Genomic DNA, 24,387 nt, shown 5'->3' on the forward strand with positions numbered 1-24,387 from the left:
GGCACTGGAAGGATTTCCCCTCATTGCCTCCAGCCTTGAGCTGCACGGGGCAGCGCTTGGCTCCCCGCAACATCGCTCCGAGGTCTTTTTGAAGAGGATTAAAAGGCAGACGATTAAAAGACGTTTTCCTCCCGGAGCCTGGCAGCAGCAAACCCTCCTTGCCCTCCCCTGGGCACCCTCCTCCCTTGGCTCCCCACCCTCCACCTCCTCCTCCTCCTCTTCTCCATCCTCTGCCATCAGCAGAGCCGCAATGCGCGCTCCCTGCTCCTCACGTGTGTGCGCGCACACGCTTGGGAAGGGGAGCTCCAAAATCAAATAAATAAATAAATAACAAAATTTTTAAAACCCACAAAACCAAAACACACACACACACACAAAAAAAAAACCAACCCAGAAGGATGCTTTCCTGGCTCTGAACCGCAGCAGAAGCTCCTGGGGGAACCGCTAATCCCACCCCCCCGGGGCAAGCAGGGAACACGACAGCTCCCGGCACCTTCTCCAGGGGGAGGTTGCTGAGCGGCAGCTCCGGAGGCATCACCGGCCCGGTACCGGTAAACGCGGGTTCCCCGGGAGCTACAGGCAGCAGGCAAGGCTCCCTGACACCTCTGCTTCTCTGGGCAAAGCAGAGTCACATGGATCCCATTAGCTCTTTGCTTAACATCAACCAGAACAGCAAACGACCACCAGAGTCAGCCCTGGGCTCCTCCGAGACGAGGGGGGAAAAAAATAAAATAATAAAAAAAGTCGCCTTAGGCAATCGGGCCAGAACATTGCCCTGCCTTGAATCCAGAGCCTCAGGAGGGGAGACCTGAAAAATGTTGCTTGGGAAGTGGGAATCCCCCTGAGGCAAGGTGCTCCATCCATGAGGATGGCCAGCACCGTGCTAGCCCAGGGTCCCTGGCAGCAGCCCCTCTGATGGCTTTGCCTCTGTCTGAGGGAGCTGAGAGAAAGCCACCGAGTGTCTTTTTCTTTTAATTTTTTCTCCTCGCCACCCCCCCATGGGAGCACAAAAACCTCCAAGCATCTTGGGGCAATGGGTGGGATTGCAAAACCTGGGTGGTTGCACCAGTCTGGTTGGCATTTGCCACGGAGAGCAGAGACAGGCAGAGGGTGGCATCTGTCAGTGGCACACAGCCCGGGACAAGGTGACAGTGCCAGGTCCACCAGGACACCCCCTGGCACAGCTCCCAGAGGAGCTCCAGGGCACGCTGAGCCCCTCAAAGGAACCAAAGCAGTTTTGCCACTGCGGGTTCAGGGTGATTAACTGGAGTGTTAGGCAATTAACTTTTCACACTTGCAGCCTCTAAACTTCCCCATAACTCAGGGCCGACAGACTCGGTGTTTATTTTCTGCTTCAAGAGAAGTAGGTTGCAGGTTCCAAAGGAGAACAACCCTTCCCCAGATTTATAGCCAGGCTTTTCCAGGCAGATAGCAGGACAAAGGAGAGACAGCTCGTTTGCAAAGCTGAAGGCCAGGAACTGGCATCAGGGAAACCATTCTGTCAGCACAGAGATGATCCAGACCTTGTACAAGTCATTTGCTTTCTCAGGAAAGTCCCTGCCTGGATGGAGCAGGAGCTGCCCGGGAAGGACAGAGGTGCCAGACAGGACGTGGCAGTCTTAGGGCATGGTTAAAACCAGACTGGGGTTTTGCTGTGTCCTGAGTCCCATCAGCAAGGCACAGCTGCTGCTCTGACACAGATTGGCTCCTTCCCTGTTTCAGGATTTGGGGGCAGGGAGTGTTCCTTGCAGTGGGAATCCTGCATCCCTGCTCCCAGCTGGGAGAACGCCTTCGATTCCCAGCACCGAGCCAGGAGCTGCGTGTGTCCTGCTGGAGCCAGCCCTGGGACACCATCGGATCACTCCATCTGCCTCTTGTTTACAACAGAAACTCCTCTGCACCCCTTCCCTGCTGCACAGAAGCCGCCAAGGCAGATGGATCAGCAGGGATCTGGACAGCAATGAGCCCAACAGGGAGCAGAGAGCTGGTGGCTGCCCCGTGGGACTGGGCAAGAAGGGCTGAGGATGGATTTGTATGCAGCTCTTACTCCTCTTTGCAGCTATGGATTTAATTTTTTTTTTCTTTTTTTATTTTTTTTTAGCGAGGAGATATTTTGTATGCTGCATCAGGCATGTTTTTGCATAAAACTGGTGCTTGGTGACAGCTTGTATTTGCATTATGAGCAAGGAGGGACACTGCAGACCAGAGAACTTGATCCAGAAAGAGGGGCTCTATCTCACTCCTCAGGGTCCTGATGCTAACAGATGCTACAGGAATTTGCTCTGAGCACCTGTATTTTGCTTGGAACCCAGAGCATCTTCCTCATCTGCTGTTAGAACATCAGTTGCTACACAGTGGCTGTTTTTTATAGCAACATCTCCAAGGCCTCAGCCTCATTATTCCCATTTTAGAAATGAAGTAGTATGCAGAGGGAGGTGGTGTTTTGAATAAGGTCTCCTGGGAGGCCAGCAGCACATCACAGCCCTCCTGAAGGTCCCAGCCCTTTGGCAACCCCACCAGACACTGCTGGAATGATCCTGTGAGCAAGCCAGGGCTCCCGGGGCAGCTGACAGCTTCACAGCTCCCTGACCCACAGCTGCTGCCTACAAGCTGACAGCAAAGCCCGTCTGCTATTAAGGTTAAAAATGTTGCCCATAGGGAGAGCAAAGTCTGACATTGCCTGCAGCACACTTCTCGCCTGGAGTTATTGCCTGCGGATTAGCAAAGGTCAGGGTTTAGTGCTCCAGCCCTTCCCAGGCTCTTCCTTTACAGCAGGTTAGGGCCACACGAGAAAATGTTGTTGATTTAGCCTGATCTGTAAGTGGACGGAAAAAAATCCCACCCAGCCTGGGGGAGCCATGGGAGCAGAATTCCTAGCACGGATGTAATCCTGCTGGCAAAGGGAAAATACCCCACCCCTTGGCTGCTGCTGCCCCTCCGGGGAGCTGAGAGGATCCCTGGGGGCAAGAAAGCTCCTTACCAGCAAACACTGTGTTACTGTGTTCTCCTGCTCCTGGCACCCTCTCTCCACCAAAGCTTGATCCCAGCAAACCCTCTGCTCCTCCTTTTCCCCCTGCTTTTAGTCTTTTCATCTCTTTTCTCTCTCTCACGCCCATTTTCATTTTGCCCTGACAACTTTTTTTTTTTTTTTCTTTTTCTCTTTTTCTCTTTTTTTCCCTTCGCAGAATGTGGGAGGGATGAAAGCTGCAGATAATTAATAACCCCAGCACTTCTCAGCTCTGTCTTCCTGGGAGAACTCAGAGATTCCTGCTCCCTCCACCTCTGCCTCCCCCTCCAAAGGGGCTCTCACTTCCAGTCATGTGCTGTCTGTTCCCCAGCTCCTGATAAATTGCAGCTGGCAGCTCCTGCTCCAGAACAATTTTATATCTCTGCTCCTGGGGAAAGATTCAGCTGGAGCTCAGGGCAGGCTCAGCAGCTCTTCTGGAGATGGGTGTCACCCCCAGGCAACCCCATTTGCAGAATGTGGGTCTGGGAGGGCTTTGTCTTGGGCAAAGCCACCTGGAGGCAGCAGAGACATCACCCTAGGCAGGAATTTCTTCTCCTTCTCCCACCTCCCTCCTGCTCTGCCTCTTCCAGCTGGTTTCCAGCAGCTCTGCAGGTCATTCAGGCTCAAGACAAGGCCTCTCCTGATTTGCCAGCTCCTGTTCTTTCTTGATTCCTCCTGTGCTTTCCTGCTGGTGAGTCAGTGGGAAATAAGCACTGTGAGCTGGAAGAGAGATTATCTGGGAAGGCAAAAGGCAGGACCTCGAGAAAGAGGAGGTTTGCACCTCACAGGGGGAAGAAATGAGAGCTGCTGCAGCAACTCCTGAGCAAACAGGAGGAAACACAAGAGGGAGAGGCCAAGGAGAAGCTGCTGATAACCTCTAATCACCTCCCAAGAGCTGCATGATCAGTTCAGAGCTGGATCCCTTTGTGTTCAGGAGGGAGCAGCCAGGGGGGTGCTGAGCTGTGCTCTGTCTCCGAAACACAATTTCTCTCCTAAGCTTTGATTTTGCAGCAGCCTGGTCACCAGAAACCTTGCAGGAGCCTGGAAAATACACCTAGGGCAGGGGCAGTGCTCCTCCGGGGTGTGGGTGCCACTGCCAGAGCCCTTTGGCCCTGGTTTGCAGGGTCCCCCTGCCACTGCCCTTGGGGGCTGCAGGAGAACTAAGGCAGAAGGACAGCAGATCCTGCAGTCCCCCAGGAGCTGTCCCCTTCCCCATCAGTTTGGGATGTGCACATTGTTTGTTTTATTTTGGGTTCTTCTCTTGCTCTCTGTCCCCTTTCCTCTCCCAGTTCAAAGAACCTGGGGCCCTATGGATTTATTTTATTTATTTTCTCCATTTCTGGGCTTCCTTTAATCCCTGTTCCAGCGTTTTGTCTCCTCACCTCCTGCCTGGTGCCTGATCCATAAGACAAAGAGGTGTTTACACTCCTCCACTGCCCAGGCATTGAGGCAGGAGCCAAGCAGCACAGCAGAGGGTGGGTAGAATTGAACATTTCAACATTTCTTTTTTTTTTTCCCATCCCTCCCCAAAACCAATATTGACCCAAGACCCCTGTGTGTGGCTGCTTTAGTCAATTTTTGACCAGACAAAGCAGTCTGGGGCCAACCCACCCCGCATGCTGGAGATGCCAGGAGCAAGGAGCTGAGGGGCTGGAGCCCTCCAGAGCAGGAGGCAGATTCTCAGTTCCAAATCAGATGGAGTTAAGGAGCACTGATGGGGCTGGATTTGGGCTGAGCATGAAGGGAAGTGGGGTCAGGGCCAAACAATGTCCTGTTGACATCATTTCTGAGGAGCAATTCACTGCACCAAGAGGAGAAAAGGGGCCTTGCTCCTCAGCACAAAAACCTCAAAGAGGGCTTTGGCCTCTCCTCCTGCCTCTCCCAGCCCCATTAGCTGGTGAGCTGGTGGGGAAGGAAGAGGTGGAGGGGGAAGAGGGACCATTTTCCCTCTGGCCCTTCTGCTGGGGAGAACAGATCCTGGTGGGGAGGGGGGCCCTGGAGGTTTGGCTTAACCTGCCTCATTAGTGGCTGGGTGACATCATTATCTCACATTAGTGACACTCTTCCAGAGGTAATTGGGAAGCCTCTGGAATGGCCCCGTGACCTTTAATTAATGCAATGGGGCCTTCTCCTTGTGTGATTCCTTACCCTGCCTCCAGCAGCTGCTTCTTGTTAAGATGCCAGGAGAGGGGAGCCCTGGGCCCATGCCTGTATTTTCTGAGCCTCTGTCCCCCCGGGGGGAAGGAATAAAAAAGGTGCATGAACAGTCAGCTGCTGCCTGACTTGTTTCTGCTTCTGTTTTCCCCCTCCCCTTGCTCTCCCCCAACTCCAGACTCTGCCTGGGCAATCACCTCCTCTGCCCTGCTCTGGTCTCAGCAGAAATTCCCATGGTGGCCACAGGGATGGGGGAGATGGGGCTGGGGGGGCTCTGTGGCACTGCTAGTGAAGCCTTTTCCTAGCAAAAGGATAAAGGAAGAGCAGCTCTGTGCCCAGCTTGGGGGCTCAGGGGAAGCTGGGGATGCTGCTCTCAGGTCTGGTTGTGGTCACAGATGAGGACAGGACCAACTTCAGCTAGGGTAGGTGGAGGGGTAGAAAGGAGGAATTATCATAGAATCATAGAATGGGCTGGGTTGGAAGGGACCTCAGAGATCATCAAGTCCAACCCTTGATCCACTCCCCCCGTGGTTCCCAGCCCATGGCACTCAGTGCCACATCCAGGCTCTTTGGAAAGATCTCCAGACACGGAGAATCCACTACTTCCCTGGGCAGCCCATTCCAATGCCTGATCACCCTCTCCAGAAAGAAATTCTTTCTCAGCTCCAACCTAAACCTCCCCTGGCACAACTTGAGACCCTGCCCTCTTGTCTTGCTGAGAGTTGCCTGGGAAAAGAGCCCAACCCCCCCCTGGCTCCAACCTCCTTTCAGGGAGTTGTAGAGAGTGATGAGGTCTCCCCTGAGCCTCCTCTTCTTCAGGCTGAACACCCCCAGCTCCCTCAGCCTCTCCTCATAGGATCTGTGCTCGAGTCCCTTCACCAGCCCAGTTGCCTCCTTTGGACCTGCTCCAGCACCTCAATCTCCTTCCTGAACTGAGGGGCCCAGAACTGGACACAGGACTTGAGGTGTGGCCTCACCAGAGCTGAGCACAGGGGCAATTCCCCCCTTCATCTCAGCTATGGAAGCAATGAGCATCCTGCTGCAGGAGAGAAGGGATAACCAGGGCTCCTCCCAAACCTTTCATCTGACTCCAGCTGTAATTCTGGTGCCTGCTCCTGTCTGGGCAGTTGTTATTGCTTCTTCAGCTTGGTCTCAGCTGCTAAATCAATGGCCAGAGATTAGTCACTGGCAGCCCCAGGTAGCACAGAGATTTCCATTAGTGCCGTGCATCTGGGCTGTCATTATTATTATTATTATTATTAGCAAGGTTATTACAGCAGCGTCTGAAGGCTCAGGGCCGGAGTGGCACTCACTGTGTTGTGCTTGGCAGAGAGCAGAAGGGGAAAAGGAGCCAGTGCTGATGTGCTGAACAGGCAGAGGAGCTATTGCAGCCCTGAAACACAAGTAGAGGGAGCGAGTCCCAAGCAAGGTCGTGCAAAAAGCCTGGAGTGACCTCTAAACACACCCCAAACCTCCTCATCTGCTTCCCAGTTCACGGGTCCTGGCATTGCCTTCTCTGTGCCCTTGCCAGTAAAAAAGCCTGGCTGGAGCTGAAAATCCTCAGCACCCCAGGACAGGATTTGCTACCTTAAGTTCTTCTCAAATCAGGGAGAAGAATTTTTGCAACGTGCAAAGGAAACACTCAGAATCACTCAGAAACACCCAGTCCCCAGCCAGAACCCAAATAACTGGTGTGCAAAGAGAAATGCAAGCTCCCCATCCATCCACAAGGATCAGGGGGAAGGAATAGCTTCCTTTTAGTAAAAAAAAAAATTAAAACAGGAGTCCCAGATGTGGCACAGGGAGCTGGGTGTTACTGGGGGGTAAATCCAGCCCCTTCCTTTGTCCTGCTTCAGGTTTTACACTTGCTGTTCCATCCCTGCTGCTGGGAGGTCTCCCAGCACACTCTGCCTTAGGCACTGGGATGGCTGAGTTGTTGTCGTGGCACTGGCCCAGCTCTAAGCCGAATTTTGTCTCAGAAACCTCTCTGGTAATAATCCTCAGCCTGAAGGAGATAAGGAGCACGGGTTGTTGTTCTTCTGGCCGCGATTCTCTGTGGGGCTTTTGTATTCAAAACGGGGAAACAAATTAACTCCCTGGAAAGAGCCAAGCAGAGGGCTGGGGCTTTTAATTCCCAGGTGAGGGATGAAGCCAGGTCCTTGGGAGCCTTTCAGCTGGCAGAGACCTTGAGCTTTTTTTGGCCAGTGGCATTTGGCATCGCTGGGCCCAGCTTCTCCATCCCTTCTTTGAGCACCCTCCGTGGGTGCTTCCAAAGCCTTTCCCTGTGGGCAGAGGAATGTCTGACTCTGGGAACAACTCAGTGGCTTTGGGATTCCCATTTTACAGCCTTCAGAGGGTTAATGTCACCGCCTCTCCAAGGTTGGTTAATTGAAGCCAGACCGGAGCGATGCCCCAGGCAGCTTTCCCTGGAGCCAGGAGCCTTTTGCTCCAGGATTCTCCTGCCCTGGGGAGAGAGGGTGAGGATGGAGCTACCCGGGTCTGTTGTGCTTGCAACCTGACCTCTCCTCTGCTCTTTGAAGCTTGAGAGTGGGTGGGCTGAGATCAGTGAGTGCCCGAGCTGCTGGGAGTTAAAATAACAGCCCCGGCCATGCCCTCCTCAGCTGGACCGGGGTCGGGTTTGGATGGGGGTGGGCAGCACCGGGGTGAAGAACCGGGGACCTGGAAGGACTGACAGGGTTCTGCAGATGTGGAACAGCTTGTATCTGAGCCTGAGCTGGGCTGGGGAGGCCCTTGCAACCCAAAACATCATTAATCAGTGGTTTGGACAGAAAACGGAGATGTGGCTGGCGGTCTGGCTACTGTTGCCCTTTACAGACCTGCAGCCAGAACCGGGAGGAGAGATTTTCACCGGGCTGACCCCCTGGGAGACAGCCTCAGGTCCTTCTCTCTTCCCACACCTCCTCCTGGAGCTGGGGTTTGCTGCTGAGGGCAGGGATCAGCCCCAAGCATCCTCTTCCCCTCCTCCCATCATGATGCTGGGTGCTGGAGAAAAAGAACACCCAGGAGGTGGTCCAGGACCCCAGCTTGTGCTCCTCTGAGTTTTGCTTCATGCTTCTACCACATGGGGCTGAGGACTCCTTCACCCCCAGCTGGGATTGCCCCAAAATACCTCTTTTTGTTGGTTTGTTGGTTTGTGCTAAGCACAGATACAGTAGGTGATTAAACTCCCCAAGGCTGTGCATGGGCAGGATAAAGCCTTTTCCCAAAGAGTTTAGGATGGGTTGGTGACTCCAGAGGCAGAGCTGCTCCCAGCTTTGGGCACCCACACGTGGCATCTGGTGACCTCAGAGCATGGGTCACTGAGGCTCTCACCTTGCAGCACAAAGCAGGACAGGCTTGGCTGTGGAGACTCCCAACACTCTGGTGTTAGCAAAGCCCCTGCTCTTCCAGCCATATGGAATGTGGCTTTTTCCTTTCCCCTGGAGGCACCACACCAGCTGGATGGGATGCTCAGGAGATGTTTGCTTCCCCTCCACCCCTCCCTGACAGCTCTGATACCATTACACTCCTGATGTCCTGGATATCTAAGACCTCTTTTGCAGGGTAGCACAGACCTGTGCATCAGGAGGAGGTTAAAAACCTTGGGAAACTGCTAACTTTCTGGCTGTAAGTGACATCTAGTGGAAAAGGCAGGAAAAATTAGTTCCACAGGTGAAAAGAACCTGATCCTGTTGGATTCAGTGGTGAAACTGTGATTCCTGTGAGCAGGAACTTCAGCCCAGCAGCTTCTTTTCAGGACTTGTAGAGAAAACAGAATAATTCTGTCTGTCTGAGTAGGAGCTGCTTTGAGCTTGGCGTGCTTGCTTTGGGTCACACCAGCAAGCAAGGTGACAAGGGAGATGGCAGTGGCCACCTGGCTTGAAGGCCACTGGGCCACCTGAGAGCCACAGCAGCCCATGGTGTTCCTGTGCTGGACCTCAGTTTAAAACTCAGCAGTGGGATAAGCTGGAGCTGCTCAGCTTCCTAGGATTTGGGTCTTGCCTGTCCTCCAGCAGGTCCTGCAGCTCATCCTCCTGGGTTCTCCAACCATTCCTGGGGCCCAAGGGGTGGTGGCTCACAGCTCCTTGGCTCTTCTGGCTGCAAAGCTGAGGAGCTGCAGATTCTGGTGAGTCCAGGGCCATGGATACTGGGAGCATCCCTGCCTCTGTGTTTGCCCTGCCACCTCTTCCTTGGAGGTGTCCCTCTGCCCTAAGGACCCAGCCAGCAGAGGAGATGTGGCCTGAGGCTGTTCTTGTGTAGAGCAAAGCCAAAGCCTGCAGGGAAACCTGAAACCCATCGAGACTTGGATTAGCAACCCGAAACTCAGGCCAGGATACGAGGCTTTTGGAAGAGCTTGGCGTGGTTTCAGGCAAGTGCAGGCTGAGTTTCAAGTCAGCTCAGGCTGACCTTTGAGTGAGCCTGCTGCTGGCTGCTGGGGAAGTATGGGCTTGAATTTTAAGAGAGCCTGGGGAGGGAGTTTCAGGCAAAAAAAAGAAAAAAAAAGAAAAAACCACAACAACCCACCAAAACAGTTTAAGGGTTAAGGCAAAAAAAGACCAAAAAACCCAACATGCAGCCCTCTTACGGTTTGGGGGTGATAATCCCTAGCTGCTCACCTGCCCCCAAACCAGCAAAACCAGACTGGTGGTTACAGCTTCATTGCACTCTTAGTTTCAATGCAGACTTAACCCCTTCCTCAGCGTGCAGCAACTCCCAGGTTTTCTCTGGAGTTGGTGGAGATTCCCTGTCTGCTCTCTCCCCATCCCAAGGGAGGGCACTACAAGGAGAAAGCTGCTCCTGAGCATCTCAGTGTTCCCTGCTCCTGGGCACCCAGGGCTGAGCTGTCTGTGCAGCAGTTTGTACCCTGCTGGAATTTATGGAAGGGAAGAAATGAATCAGATGGAGAGGGGTGGGGGGAAGAGATCACAAGATGGGAAGGCTGGTGGTGAGAGAGCAGAAGGCAGAGTGGAGGGATAAGCCAGAAAAGGCCACAGTGTGTCAGTGACTGAGGCTGAAGATGGTTGAGCCATAGCAGAAAAAGGCAGGAAAAAAGGGACACAAATAGAGCTGCCTGTCCCAGGCAGTGGGAAGCAGCCAGTGCAGTCTTGCTTCTAAAGCTGTGAACACATTTCTCTTCCCATTGTGGGTTTATTTTCCTGATTGCTTTTCCTGCAGACTCCCCACTCCCTTCCTCCCCTAGCACACAGCATGTGATGGGTGCAGATCAGTGTGTGTGCCCAGACCACCTTTCTCTGCACTGTCTGTGTTGTTTAGTGGTGAATTCAGCCAACCCCCCCCCTACTCCTGATGTTTTAATGCTGATTTTAGAAGCTCTGTGAAGAGGAGAATTTTCCCCAAATGGAATTTCCTGGATAGGAAATTGCTTATCTTATGCTATTACTCTATATAGCTCTGTTGAGGTCTGGGAGTAACAAAATGCAGCCTGAAGCCCCAGGAGGGGTCTTCATGCCAAAGGATGTGTCCCTCCATGGCAGTCCCACTTTTTTCTTGCCTAGCTCCCTTCTCCATGCCCTTGGTTCTGGCTCTTTCTCCCACGCTGTGTCCTACGTTGTTGGGCACACAGGAGCCTCATCTGCTGCTTTATTTCAGGCCCTTCTCTAATTACACGTTGACATTAGTTATTTATATAATGTCCTTAATACCAGAGAGTCAATACTGGAGGTGCTGGGAGGTGCTGGGAGGTACTGGGGGAGTAGGGGGAGGCCCATGCCCACCTCTCCACAGTTTCCTGCCGGTCACATTGGTCCAGAGGTGCTGGAGCAGCTCTGCAGCATCCCAGCATCTGGCAGCAGCTTTTCTGGAGATGGCTCTGGAGAGCTGGAGCCAGAGGCCCAGGGTGACTCACAACACACCAGAGATGGTCATTCCAGGACACAATGTCCCTTCTGCAGCTTGGGGGGGCTCAGGAAAGTGTTCCTTACCCTTGAAGTCCACTCTGGGCTTCCACATCCCACCCCCCTCAGGGGCTGCCAGGGAAGTGCTAACAGATGTGTAAGCTCCCCAAGGACGCTGTGTGGGCTTTACCCTGGCCAGCTAAATAAATACTTGGATGTCTGCTGCACTGAGGCTTGTTTGTGTCTGGATGGTGTGTGTGTGGTGGGGTGTGTGCAGTTCCTGTAGGGTTTGGTGTGGGGCTGCTCCAGCTCTGGGTTTAAATGTGACACTGATAACGCGGGGCCGCCCGCCCGCTGTTGGCTCCCAGTTCCGTCCCGCTGCCTCCGTCTCTTTTATGTTCCCTGCTGTGGTTTGCAAGGCAGAGTTTAAAGGGGTTGGTGACTAACCCTGGCTGCTGGACTCAAAGGGAAGGAAGTCGACTGCAGCCAAGAAAAGGAAGCCACTTGGTTTCCCTTCTGCGTCTGCAAGCGCGCGGGAGGGGGAGAGGGAGAAGGGTGTAGTCAGATCAGGCAGGAGATAGGATGGGAATCAGACAGGAGATGGGATGGGAAGACAGCAGACCTTTTTCCTTCCCATTTTTCTCAGCTTGACGAGTTCCCTGCATGCGTCAGCCCAGGGCATGGGGAAAGGAAATGTGTCCTGGTCAGTCCTTCCCCGGCGGCGTGGGGCAGAACTTCAGCTCCAGCTGCCAGCTCCTGGCTGGTGCAGTGCATGGAGGCAGCCACCACGGGGAGCTTCCTGCCCACGGGATGGCAGGGCAGGGCAAGAGGCCTGGCTGCCCTCCAGATGTGGGGCAGGACTTGGGTGCTGAGCTTTGCTTCCTCTGCAGCACGGCCAGAACCTCCTCCTCCTCCCATTGAGGAACAGAGCACACGGGTCCCACCCGGTTGGACATCTCCAGGTTGGAATTCTCCAGCATCCTGGTGACCAAAAGGGTGTGTGGAGGCTGGAGGCAGGGCTGTCCTCCCCTCGGGGCAGCAGGGCTTGGGCTGGGGCTCAGGCTGCCCTCTCTGTGCTGCTTTGGGGCATCTATTTCTGGCCCCTGGGCGGGTGGTGGGAGGCAGGCTCTGGGACTTGCAGGGCTATTTCTGGCTCTGGTTGCTGACCCTCCAGGCCACTTTGGTTGCCAGTTGCTTCCCCTGTAACTCCCTCGTGCCAGGCTCCCCCTCAGGCTCTGACCCCAGTCTCCCTCTGCCACCTGCACCAGATGCTCCTGGGCACTGTGGGTTGGCTGCCCTGCACCACGCAAGGTTTGTCACAAGACTGTGATGCTGGCTGTCATCTTTTGATGTCAAGCTGCAGTGGGCTGGCTAAAAGTGCCTTTAGGAGTGCTATCAATAGGAAAACAATATCTCTGAGGCTTTTTTTTTTTTTTTTTTCCACACCAGAAAGTGGTGACCCACAGACTTGAGGCGAAGAGATGGGGATGTTGAAAAAAAGATCAGTCCTTGCCATCCAGGTGTCAGGCTCTGGCTTGTGCCAAAGGCTGTGAGCTCTGTGGCCTTGCGTTTCTTCTCTGCTGACCATCCAGTGGAGCAGCCCCAGGCAGATGGCAGAAGGGAGCAGTGGGCATCAGGAGTGGTCCCAGAGACCCCAGGAGCTGTGAGACAGAAACGAATGGTCTGGCACCCTGACATCTTCCCCACCAGCTCTATATATGGGCCTGCCCTCTCTGAACCCATCACACTCAGGTCTCAAGTGACACACCGGGGAGGAGGGGGGGGGGTGTTTATTTTTAGCCCCTGAATGGATCTGTGCTGGAGCCCAGCTCGCTGCCCCTGTCAAGGGTAAGGCATCATGTTGTGCTGGGAGGACTTTCCTGCATGGCTTTTTGAATGGCACCATCACTCCCTTTCACTTTGGCACAGGTAGGATGCAGCTCTGTCAGCTCTCTGCTTCTTCTCCTGCTGCTGGATCCCCCCTGCTGCCTTGGGGCTCTGTCACATCTCCCCTCCCCAGAGCCCTGGGTACAGAAGGGACTGTCCTGGTTTGCTGCCATGTCCTTGTGTGCACCGTGCTGCAAGCTGCCTGCATGCATGATGCCTCCAGAGGCAGCAGGAATGCTCCAGAGCATGAACCCCCACAACTTTTTTCAGTGGCTTGTAGGCAAAGGGAGTAGGAAAGGGGTAGGTGAGGTGGGATGCTGCTGTAGAGAGGATCCCAAAGGCTCAGTGCTGGGGGAGCAGAGGCGGGAGGGGCCTGAGGGGGGTGGTAGTGGTCTGTCTCGCTGCTGGCAGGTCCTGCACAGCCAGACTTGTCCTGCTCAGCCTGCCAGGAGCTGCCCAGGCCACTTGGGCAGCCGGAAACAAGTCAGGATGAGGGAATACAGGTGGCCGGGGAACAGGGTAGGAAGCTGGGGGGGAAAGGGTTGGGGGGCATCCATCTCGGTTCTATCTGAGGATGCTGGTGCCCCTTCCTCACGCCCTCATCTCTCTGCCCCCCTCCCCCGGCCGTGCTGCTGCAGGCATGGATAACTTCGAGTACAGCATCCAGCTGAACGACAGGGAGTGGGCTGAGTTCCTCTCGGCGTCGGAGGAATGCGACCTAGCGCCGGCCACCCTGGCCACGGCCGAGGAGCAGTGTCTCAGTGACATTGAACAAGGGGACGGCGTGCCGGGGAGGGACTGCACCGAGGGGCAGGTGGCAGCCAAGGTGGGCAGCGATCCAGGGCCGGGTTGGGGACACTCTGCCCCACGTGGGGTGGCCGCAGACACCTCCCTGAGCCGGCCGGCCGGCGGCCACCTCTCCCCGACCGAGCTCCTTTCGGGCAGCGAGGACGAAGCGGAGCTGGGCTCGGTCAGCAGGTTCCTGTCTGAAAGCCACAAACCCGCCCGCCCTCGGTCACCTCCGATGCCCAGCGCCCAGAGGAGGCAGCCCTCCTGTCCCCCCGCTCCAGCCACCCCGGCGGGGGGCACGGCCCCGGGCACCCCCCGGCAGGACGCGGGATGTGAGGAGCCAGCGGCACCGCAGCCGCCCTCGGAGGAAGGAGAAGGCAGAGGCTGCCAGGCCATGGAGACCCCCAAGCCCCCAGCCGGAGCAGGAGCCCAAGGAGGGGAGGAGGGAGGCGAAGAGCCCCGTGCCAGCCCGCTGGTCCCGCAGCCTCTCCCGCTGAGCGGTTCGCCGGCGACCAGGAGGAAAAACCCACGAACGGAGCCCGTGCAACGGGGACCCCCGCGGGACCACCCTCCGAGTCCGTCCCTGGAGACTGCACCCAAAACCCGGGAGGAGGCGAGCGGGGAAAAAACAAGCACGGAACCCAGCTCCCCGGACGTGGTGAGGCCCAAGGTGCCAGGGCAGCAGAGAAAGAACCGCAAGCAGCGCGGAGCCGGGGCCACCGAGGTGGCACAAGGGGACAGGGAACCAGCGGGGGCTGCGGCACAGGGCGCTGGAGCAGCTGTGAAGGCACCTTCGAGCTCACCCCTCACCTCACGGAAAAGCAAAGGGAAGGAGAAGGCAGCGAAGCCGCCTCTGGTGAAAGTGGGGAGCGAGGAGGCAGCGGAGAGCAAGCGGGCGGTGCCCTGCCCTGGCAGAGATGAGGGTGAAGCAGCCACGAGTGCTCCTCCAAAGCAGAAGGTGAAGGAGCCACCAGAGACACAGCCCCCAGGGAAGGAGAAGGCCACCAAGCACTCGAAGCCGGAGCAGGCTGGTGGCTTGGGCATTTGTGACACTGTGGCAGTGATCCCGGCCAACGGAGCCGTGGCTCCCGCGGGAGAGGCATGCCAGGAAGTGCTGGAGAAGCCTCTCCATCCCAAGAGCATGGTGGCTTCTGAAGGGGCTGGCTCTGGGACAGCTCCCAAGGAGCCTGCAGCTGAGCCCCCCGTGGAACTGGGCCCCCCGTGCTCTGTAGATGGAGCCTCTGCAAAGGTAGACACTCTGGATGTAACCTGGCCAGAGATGTATGAGTATTTGTTCTGTGAATCCCAAGGGGAAGAAGAAGAACTGGGGAACTCACTGGAAGGGGAGAAAAAACGCTTGGAAGGGGAAATGTCCTGGCCTGAACTGTATGAATATTTTTTCAGTGAACCAGAAGGAAACAGGAAAAAAGTCAAGGGTAAAGAGAGGAAGCGAAAGAAGTTCAGCAGCTTGGACCACACTCAGCTGCAGAATGACAATCCCAGCTCGGCTCCAGTCAAAGACTCCCTGGTTATCTCGGTCCCTGAGATGTCCAAACACTTCTTTCCAGATGGGCCTAGGAACAGAACGGGCTGGAGAGGGATTTTCCCCATCACTTCAGCCTCTGAGGTGAAGAAAGCTGTGGGGGCTTTGAAGTCCCTCCTGCAGAAGCCAGTGAGCCTGCTCAGGGGCCAGTCCCCAGCTCCCCAGGCTCTTGTGAGGAGAGCATCTGGAGAGAAACTCGCCCTCATCCCACTGTCTCCCCTGGGAAGAGGCCAGGAGCCACCAGAAGGTTTGGACATGGCCCTTGCACTGACAGGTAAAGCACTGCTACCTCCTGCCCCACAACTGGGCACCTTGCTGTGCCCCACAGCAGCCCTGGGTTTTAGCAGGGATTTTTGGAAGGGTGGCTGAAGCCACCACTCTGTGTCACACTCGTGGTGCTCACACTGTCCCCATGCCCAGCAGGTGCCCTGCAGGAGGCATGGGCAGGGAATCTAGGGACATTCTGTGCACATATTGCTTTGGTCCCTGCAAGCTCCAGTCCTGGGGCTGGTGACAGCATTCATGCCACACTCACTCGGGCCCAAAGTCCCCTCCCAGCTGACTCAGTTTTCTCCCTGATGGATCAGATTTACTGTGGATCTGATCTGTTCTTTTGCACCATGGCCAGGAAGAGCTTACTGCAGTGGGCATTATCCATGTCTGGTGGGATTGCAAGGTCTAGGGGGGACAGGCATCTCCCACCCCAGTGCCTGCAGACCCCCAGACCTCCAGTTCTGCTGAGAGAATGGGAGACAAAGGAGCAAAATCCTTCTGCACCAAAGAACTCATGCCCCTGAGAGACAGCCACTGTCCTGTCAAGGCTGGGCTGCTAATCCAGCTCGTTTTGCTGGGAGAAAAGGGTGGAACATATCCCAGGTTTCCCTCTGAAAGAGGTGAGGGGGGACTTAAAAATACATGGAAATTTGGAAAACACCCTCCTTTTGGAGGTAACCTTAAGGTAACCTGAACCTTAGAGGTTACCTGAACCTTGATTGCTACTGGAAGCAGGTAAAAGAAACAGGAACAAAAGGAGAGCAAGTCTGAGCCACCAGGACAACCCATGTATTTATCTTAAAGCTTATGGGATGCTTACAGCCATGGTGCCTCACAGTTAATATTAAAACCAAACAATGATTGAGTCATCCCAAAGGGTGCCTCAAAATAAACCTTCCAGTCTGTTTGCACAGAGGAAAAACCCCTTTGCCAGGGTGGTAGCTAATTCATAAGCCAGTCTTAATTAAAACCTGATTAAATAAACATAGGAGCAAAAATAATCTACTCTTGTAACACATCTTCAAGTCAGACTTGAGGCTGGAACTCCAGCAGAGCACCCAGGGCTGTCTCCCTCTCTGGGCCTGGCAGGTGGGGCAGTGAGGTGGGATCTGCAGAGGGATGCTGAGCATTGGGATTTCTTGGAGGGAAGGTGTCTTGGGGCATTGCCTTGCAGGAAAGGGACCCTGCCCCAGGGGACCTGCCTGCAGCCCCAGTGCATCGGGGTGGCCCAGAGGGGTGAATACATGGAATTGCCATAGGAAATGCACCCAGGTCCTCAACAGACACATTTGACTTGACAAGTGGTGAAAAAAATCTGTTCTGGGCAGAGGGTAGGTGTGTAATAAATGTGTATAAAATACAGATGTATTTATTACTCTGGAAGGGTGAGGGACTCCCTGCCCCAGTGACATGGGGGGCAGAGGAGGTGAAACCCCAGCCCTTCTGCTTTTCTTCTCCCAGGGATTCCTGAAGCCCCGTTGGTGCTGACCCACAAGGACATGTGCCTGGTCTTCTGTGCCTTTGCCTCCTGGGCAGTGAAGACTTCAGACCTGCAGGCTCCAGATGCCTGGAAGACCAGTATGTACTGGGCCCATCCTGGTGAGAGAGGGGTGGGGAGGACTTTGTGGAACCATGTGGTGGGGAGCAAGGCAGGGATGCTAACACACCTAACACTGCCTGTGGGGAGATGCAGTCATCTTCCTGCTTTCCCAAACTCTCCTGTGGCTTTCTAAAGCCTTCTCTCTCCTGATTCCTACCCACTTACCTTGTCCTTTCCCCACACAAAGTGACTTGTCCCCAGCTTTGGCCCTGTTCCATCCCACCTGACAGGGACCAGTCCTGGTGTCAGGGGATGAGAGGTTTCTTTAGGATCCATGCTAGCTAGAAGCTAGCTCAGGACATCAAGCATGCAGGCTGATCCTCCTTCATCTCAGCTGGAAGGAGCACACGTGGGGTTTTTTGACGTGCTGGAAAGGTATAATCTTTTTTCTAAATATAGCTTAGCTGAGGTATTTTCCTGGTGCACCAAGTCCTGCAAGTGAATGCAGGTTCCTCCCCAACCACAGCACTTGGGGACAGAAGAAGCTGGGCAGCCCCAATTAGCTGAGCTGTGCCTGGAAGAGCTGCTGGTTGCTGGAAGAACAGGACAGAGGACAGCCAGAGAAGCCACCCTGCCCTGGGGTCCAGCTCCTAGGGTGAGACATTGGGGCCAGGGCTTCCCACTGCTTGTCCTGGGGAGGAATGTTCCCCACTAAGGTCACACAGGAAGCTGACACCCCAGGCTGAGAATAGCTCATTAGCTAAGGTTGCTCAGCACAGTCATCACAAGGAGCTTTTGGCCTGCTCCTCCTTGCCTTCTTAGTACTAGATGGTAGCTGTGGTCTTGGAGAGGGTGTGAAAAGTGGGATAGGGGCCTCATGCCCCCAGGATTGCATAACCCAGGGTGCAGGAGGCAGGAGGAGAGAGAGCATCTGACATCCTGGACAGGAGTTCTCTCCTGGCATTTTAGGTTCTATCCATTTCCCTGACTATGTCTCAGGCCATGTCAATAGAAATCGAGTCTGAATTTAAACAGGGAAGTCCAAAGGCATTGCTTAGGTTCCCAGTCTTGCTTTGGCACAGATCAGGGGAATGTGACCTCTCTGCTGAGCCAAGCTAAAAACAGTAGCTGGAAGTACAGGGAAGAACCTGGTTCTGTGTAAATCTCCAATAGTAATTTTTTTGTACCTTTACATTTTCTGCTCCTGGATTTTGGGTATTTTCTGCTTTTGGCTGGGATCAGGGTATCCACAGATAATCCACAAAATGGTATTTTCCTTGGTATCTTTCTGGCTCACACAGAGGCAGAAAATGAAGGGATTGTCCTGAAGATCTGGTGAGAGTTCCTACTGTGTCCTCCTCATCCAAGACCAGACTCAGTAGATCTCCAGGTGAACCTGTACATCTTACCACCACCCATCTCTACCACACACAGGAAGTCTATGTTGTGTTTCTCTTTAAAAAAAAAGTAATTTATTTTGAAATAGTGATGTGATTCTTGTGCCCAAACTACAGGACTAGAGGTGGTCACCCTGGCTGGGGGCAGCTCAGTGGGAGCAAGCATGAAGTGATGGGGATGAAGAGCAAAGGCAGGAGGAGGAGTGGGACCAAACTGAGCCAAGTAGCTTGTGGTTTCAAGACTGGAGAAAGAAAAAAATATAAATAATAATCTTCAGATTTGGAAGAAACACCCAGCCTCACTCTGGAAATGTGTTTTGCTCTTTTCCAGTGTTCCTGGCAAGTTTTGGCACCCTTTCTGCCATCCGCTACTTCAGACGGCAGGTGAGAGAAGGACACCCCCGGATCTAAGCTCCCAAAATCCAGAGGTGCTTCCCAAGGACAGGCCAGGATGGTGGATGCAGAGGCCGGGGACTTTTGTTCTTGGGTGGTATGAGAAGCCTGGACCCCAGCACCAAGACTTCTCTGGACCCATCCCTAAAGGGGGCAAGGATGTCACGGGGAGCAGGATCCTTCCAGTGACAGTGGTTTCAATACGGTAGGCAGTTTGTACCTGTACTGGACAGAAGAGGAGCCCGGGGTGGGCTGGCTCTGTTTCTTTCTTTGTACACTTCTTGCATATTTGTGCCATCATCTCCTAGGAGTAGTCACAGTGTCTGTTCCAGGGCACTGCTTGCCCGTCCCCTCCACTGAAGTCACCCAGAGGCCAAGGAGGTCGTGGAGGGAGGAGAAAGCAAAAGAAACCAGGAATGTGCTTGGTTCCTGTGGAAAAGTTGGGGTATCTGTCAAGGATGGGAGGAGAGGGCTTTGGAGAAGAGCTGTCTCTGTCCAAACATGGTCCTTTGCTGGCTAGCTGGGCAGGGGATGGAGGGGCCAGGCACTTGGCAAGGCCCAGATCTCCCATGACCAGTTTGGCTCACTGCAGGAGGACTCATCCTCTTGGATTTCACTCCAAGAAGTCACAGCTCGGTCCAACAGTTCAGGAGGCTGGGATAGGGTTTCTCATTGCACGTGGTCTGGGTGAGGATGAGGAGCACTCACTGAAAGGACACGTCTTGGTCCCATAGGCAGGTGTCACACAGGGTGCTGCAGGATGAGAAGGGGCAGCAGAAAGAGGGCCTGAGCCCAGGGAAACTTTGGGAAAGAGCCTTGAGGAGGACAGGAGCATGTTGGAGATGAGGAAGGGGCACATGTACTTGTTTGGCTCTGATAAGCACCAGATGAAGGGTCTAGAGACACAGAGGAGATGGGGAGTGAGGAGGCTGAACGTGCAACCTCCTGGGTCTGGAGGGGGCTGGAGGGGACCCAGGATGGAAGGTGGGGTGAATAATTAAAAGTAAAGTGGTTCAGGTTCCTTCCTGATCACTCAAGGGCATTATCCAGGAGGGTTTTTCTTCACCCCCAAGTCTGATAACAGCACGAATGTGAGATTTGTGAAGCACTTAGGGACCAGATCCACAAAGGTACTTGGTGGGAAATCTGCCCAGAATACCCAGAGGGATCTGCCCATGAGCTTTACAGGAACAGTCTGTGGCAATGTGTGTCTTTAAAAATGAGGGAGAAGAGGTTTAGCTCTTTCCTTGCAGTGCAGAGTGCCATGTGATTTTAATGTGTGAGGTTCCACGGATTATTGCTGATAAGAGAGCAAATGTACCATTGTATGATGAGATTTGTAGCAGTAAATAGCAGGAGAGAAAGATGTACAGGCTCTATGTGGACTCTAGCAGCTGTATATCCAGTAAAAGGAGTTTTGTGGAGGAGGAGAGCAGATAAAATATGCTGGAAGCTTCTAATAAAGATCTATCTCATTTAATACTTTTTGTGTACATTCCTGTGTTGATGCTGTTTGTGTGTGAAGCTGCTGAGTGAGCACTGGGTTTTAAAGAGTGACAAATAGTCTAGGATGTGTCTGTTGACAGGAAAATGTAGGAGCTGATGTGCTGGCTGAGGAGCCCTGGAGGATGGATGGGGTATGTGGGGCTGTTTCTCCTCTCTTTTGGGTGCAGTTAGTAATCCCAGATACGACCCTAGTTACAAATCAGACCTGGATGTTGCAAGAAGAGGCCCCAGTGTCCCTTGGGTGAGCCATGTGCAGCCAAAACACCTCACTTGGGGTGGGACAAGAAGCCTCCTGGCTGTCCCTGACTTACACAGTGGCACTGAGCACCTGTTTTCCCACTCTGACAGAAAACATTTTTACTCTCTCAGTGCCTCCATCCTAAGTGTTCAAAAACTTCTGCAAAGCTCCCTCCCAGGAGAAGTCAGTGTTCGGGTGATGCCTGTCACCTCTATCAGTGAGTGCCCTTTACCTATCTCTGATAATCAGTGTCTGATCCTCCAGAGTTCAGGTGTGGGGACATAAATGGGATTTGGCATCTCCCTGTGCTAAAAGTTGCAGAAGGTGCCAGCTGATCCATCAGGTTAGAGGTACGTGTCACACTCCTTTTGATCTCTGCTGGAAGAAGCGGATGAAATAAATATTTCAGAAGACAGATGTTTTCAGCCCTCTGCAGAAGCAGAAGGAAATATTGAAAGCTCTTGTTGGTATCAGGATATCAGCTCTGGGAGTGTCTGCTGTGCTCAGCCAAGCAGCAGTGTCTCTAGTGTCCTTGAAGGGAACCAGCCCAGACTTGCCTGCAATTTTAATGCTTGGTTTATTCTCCAACCTTTTAAGCTCTCTCCTCTCCCTCTGCATCCAGGTCATCTTGCCTGGATCTCACTCCAGCAGCCACCACTATAGAAACGACCTTTTCAGTGCATCCTTGCTGCCCAGAGCCTCTTCTCCCTCCACCAAAGAGAGGGGTGGGAGCTGTGCCACCCCGTCCCCCATTTCCTTGTCTCGCACGTAGCTCCCACATCTGACACCCCTTCTTGCCAAGCAGATGAAAAAGTCAGGCAGGTGCACCCTCAGGAACTGCCTCCCTGGTTCATCTGGCCTTGATCACCATGTGCCAGGGGCTGCTGGAGCCCTGGGCTGCTTCCCTCCTCCCTCTTCCATAGCCATCATATTAGCCAGCCAGATTTACTTCTTCATGTGTGCTTTTTTTTTTGTTGTTTCCTTTGCTTCATCTCCCTAATAAAACCAGAGCAAAGCTTCCCCAGGACTTGTTTTGCTAGGTGTGACCTGCTTGTCCTCATCCTTCAGAAGGATTTTGGCCTCAGGGGTGCCAGCCCAGGGATGCAGAGAGATCATCACCTCCCTTGTATCCAAGGCTGACAGAAACTTCAATTGCTTCAGCCACCCGGCCGTGAGAACATATTTTGGTGGATTCCCCCACCCACAGGGCAGTGAGGGAGTTGCTCATCACAGGCTAAAGCAAATCCTGTTTCTCTTTAACTCCTCAGGGGACCAAGGGCTCTGGAGAGGGAGGTGCTGGCTTTTCCGAGGAGGGTTATGGAGCAGGTTTGCCCAACAGGTCCTTCCCCAGCCTCAGCTGTGGTTTCAGGAAGGGATGTGTTCACACCAAGTGCTCCCCAAGGAATTCCCAAACCTCAAGAGTCCTTATAAATACAATAAAAAAATCTCTGAGTCCATGCACAGGGTTTCAGCTGGAGCTGCTCTGCCCAGCATCCTGACCTCAGCCACAAAGAGGTTTTCTCCAAAGTCTTGAAGCCAATGAGCAGGTCACAGGCTCCACTGTCTTTTAAAAAAATCCTCCTCTCTCTGCTGTTTATTCTTTGAGCAAAAGAACTGTGAAAATGCAGCTTGAAAGTCAGAAGGCAGAGAGAAATGGAGCAGCCTGTAGTTTTCCAGCTATGCCTTTGGAAAAGGAGGGGGCCCTATCCAGGATCTTTAGCACTTTGGGGGGAGTGAGGAGGGTGGAGAGATCATTCGTCAGGGAGTGAATTGTTGGCAGCTGGTACCATCTCATGCCTTTCATCTGCCTCTGTGAATAAAAAGGCAGCTATCCTGTGACCAGCCTGCCTGGCAGGGTGTGCACAGGCTTCCTGGCAGCTCCAGAGCACTGGGCAGGCACCTGGGGGGTGACCTGGTTCAGATCATCTTGCTGCTCCAGCTGGGCTGGGAGGGATGGATACATTTCTCCAGAAATTAGAGGTTATTTGGGTTGTTTACAGGTGCTATGATTTCCATTTTAATACCACCTGCACTGAGACATCCAGTGCCACTTCAAGAAATCCTCAGTTTTTAAAAAATCCTGCATCTGCTGAGAACTTTGTTGGAAGAAAAGCAAGGGGGTTGGGGGGGGTCTTCATGGGGATAAGGCAGGTGTCTGGGGGCAGAGCTCACAAAGACAAAACCACCAAGGGAAACCGAAGGCCAACAAACCCACTGGGAAACCAGGCTGAGGTCTGGGTCCTGACCAAGCTGATGTTTATGGGGACTGGTTTGGAAATATTTTAGGGCTTGTGGAAACACATAAATTGCTCTGCATTAATTCCACCAGCTTAGTAAAGCTGAGCAAGCTTCTAAAGTAAGGAGAGATAGCGGGAGAGGAGGAAGAGGTGCTGCTGCTTCTAGGGGAGCTAAACCCAGAGGGGAAAGGCTGTAAATAAAAGTGCTTCAGCTGCTCCCATGGCAGGGGCTGTGTAACCATTTCAGTTTGTTATCACAACACTCAGGTCCCATGTACACCCACAACCCCCCCTTTCTCTTGGTGCTAACCTCCGATGGTGTCTGTTTGCTAAGGGCACGCTCACATTTCATCCCAAATCACCATGTTCTGACCCGGGCAGCAGCTGGAAGTGGCTCCTCTTTGCCCCAGAAGTACAGCAGGAATAAGGCAATAAGTCAGGCACAGACAGACGAAGACAGAGATGGAGTTCAGGACCTGAAATAAGAGCTCAACAGACCACAGCAGCTGTGCACAAAAGGCGTGCTGGAAGCGTGAGAAAGGAGCAGCCTGCCTGGAGAAAGGGCAGCAGTTGAAAGAGTGACAAATTTAGCCCAGATGTAGCCAGGAAGGAAAGCTGCCACTCTGGGAGCAGGACTCAACTTGCTCCAGAAGCTGTGTCACATCTCTGCAACCTTTGGGAAGCACCTTGCTGCTGGTGGCCCTGTGTTTGTGTCACTGTCACAGATCACCATCAGAGCTGCTCCCCAAAGGACAGACAAACCAGGCTCCTGCAGCCAACACCTCCATCCCTTTCCTGGTGATGCAGTGCCTTGAGCACAGCACAAGCAGCTCCCCTTTTTTCCAGCTTTCTCTCAGAGAGCAGCGTGCTCAGGAGGGCAAACCCTCTGCCTGCCCTCAAAGGTTACTGAGCTTTAAATCCAAGGTCACATCCCCTTCCTCCCCTACAGAACCACTCTGCAGAGGCAGCCAGGGCACTTGGTCCTCTGCCCAGAGCGGATGTAGGGACCAAAGTGGCCCACAGGTGTCTGGCTGCAGTCCTTGGGACTTTCCTTGCCCAGTTCCCCCTCTCTGTCAGAAAGTGGCTGCCACAAAGTGAGGTCAGACAAAACCAGAGCCAAACCCTGCACCATCTGGGCTCCACAAGGGCTCTGCTCCATTCCTGACCTTAGTGCTGGGGCTGGCCAGTGTGTCCTGCCCAGTTCATCCCAGTTTCCCCAGAGGGGATGGGATAAACCATCCCAAGTCCCAGCATGGCATGGGCAGTGCTGTCACTGACTGAATTTTACCTCTCCAAGATCCCCAGAAGAAGGCAGGGCTGAAGCAAAGCCTGATGAGCTTTGGCATTATCTATCCAGGTTGCCTAACAAAAGCAGGGAAGATTTTGCTTTAGGATTAAGTGTTTATAAGTGACCTGAACAAGAGACAGTCAGCACTCTGGAAATCCTGCTGGACCCAGGGCCCTAAAATCTTCAGGGGGCTTTGGGAAGGACAGCAGTGATGGAACAAAAATTCACCTCCATTAAACCATATGACTGCAAAGAAAGAGAGAAGAAAAATATTCCAGAA

The 24,387-nt window shown here is 53.8% G+C and overlaps 1 protein-coding gene across 2 annotated transcripts; it reads left to right on the plus strand.

The window, feature by feature from the left end:
* Window positions 1-12,763: 12,763 nt before the first annotated feature.
* On the plus strand, window positions 12,764-20,333 carry PERM1 (PPARGC1 and ESRR induced regulator, muscle 1). Of its 2 annotated transcripts, none has more exons than XM_030463825.1 (4): window positions 12,764-12,864; window positions 13,542-15,509; window positions 16,970-17,086; window positions 18,777-20,333. In XM_030463825.1, exons 2-4 carry the CDS (start codon window positions 13,544-13,546, stop codon window positions 18,854-18,856), a joined length of 2,163 nt encoding a protein of 720 aa, XP_030319685.1. In that variant the 5' UTR covers window positions 12,764-12,864; window positions 13,542-13,543; the 3' UTR covers window positions 18,857-20,333. The 2 variants fall into 2 exon arrangements, with proteins under 2 accessions (XP_030319685.1, XP_030319683.1); XM_030463823.1 differs by lacking the exon at window positions 12,764-12,864 and adding an exon at window positions 12,867-12,945.
* The last annotated feature ends 4,054 nt before the right edge of the window (window positions 20,334-24,387 follow it).

This window comes from Calypte anna, chromosome 21, assembly GCF_003957555.1.
Source record: "Calypte anna isolate BGI_N300 chromosome 21, bCalAnn1_v1.p, whole genome shotgun sequence".
Lineage (NCBI taxonomy): Eukaryota > Metazoa > Chordata > Aves > Apodiformes > Trochilidae > Calypte > Calypte anna.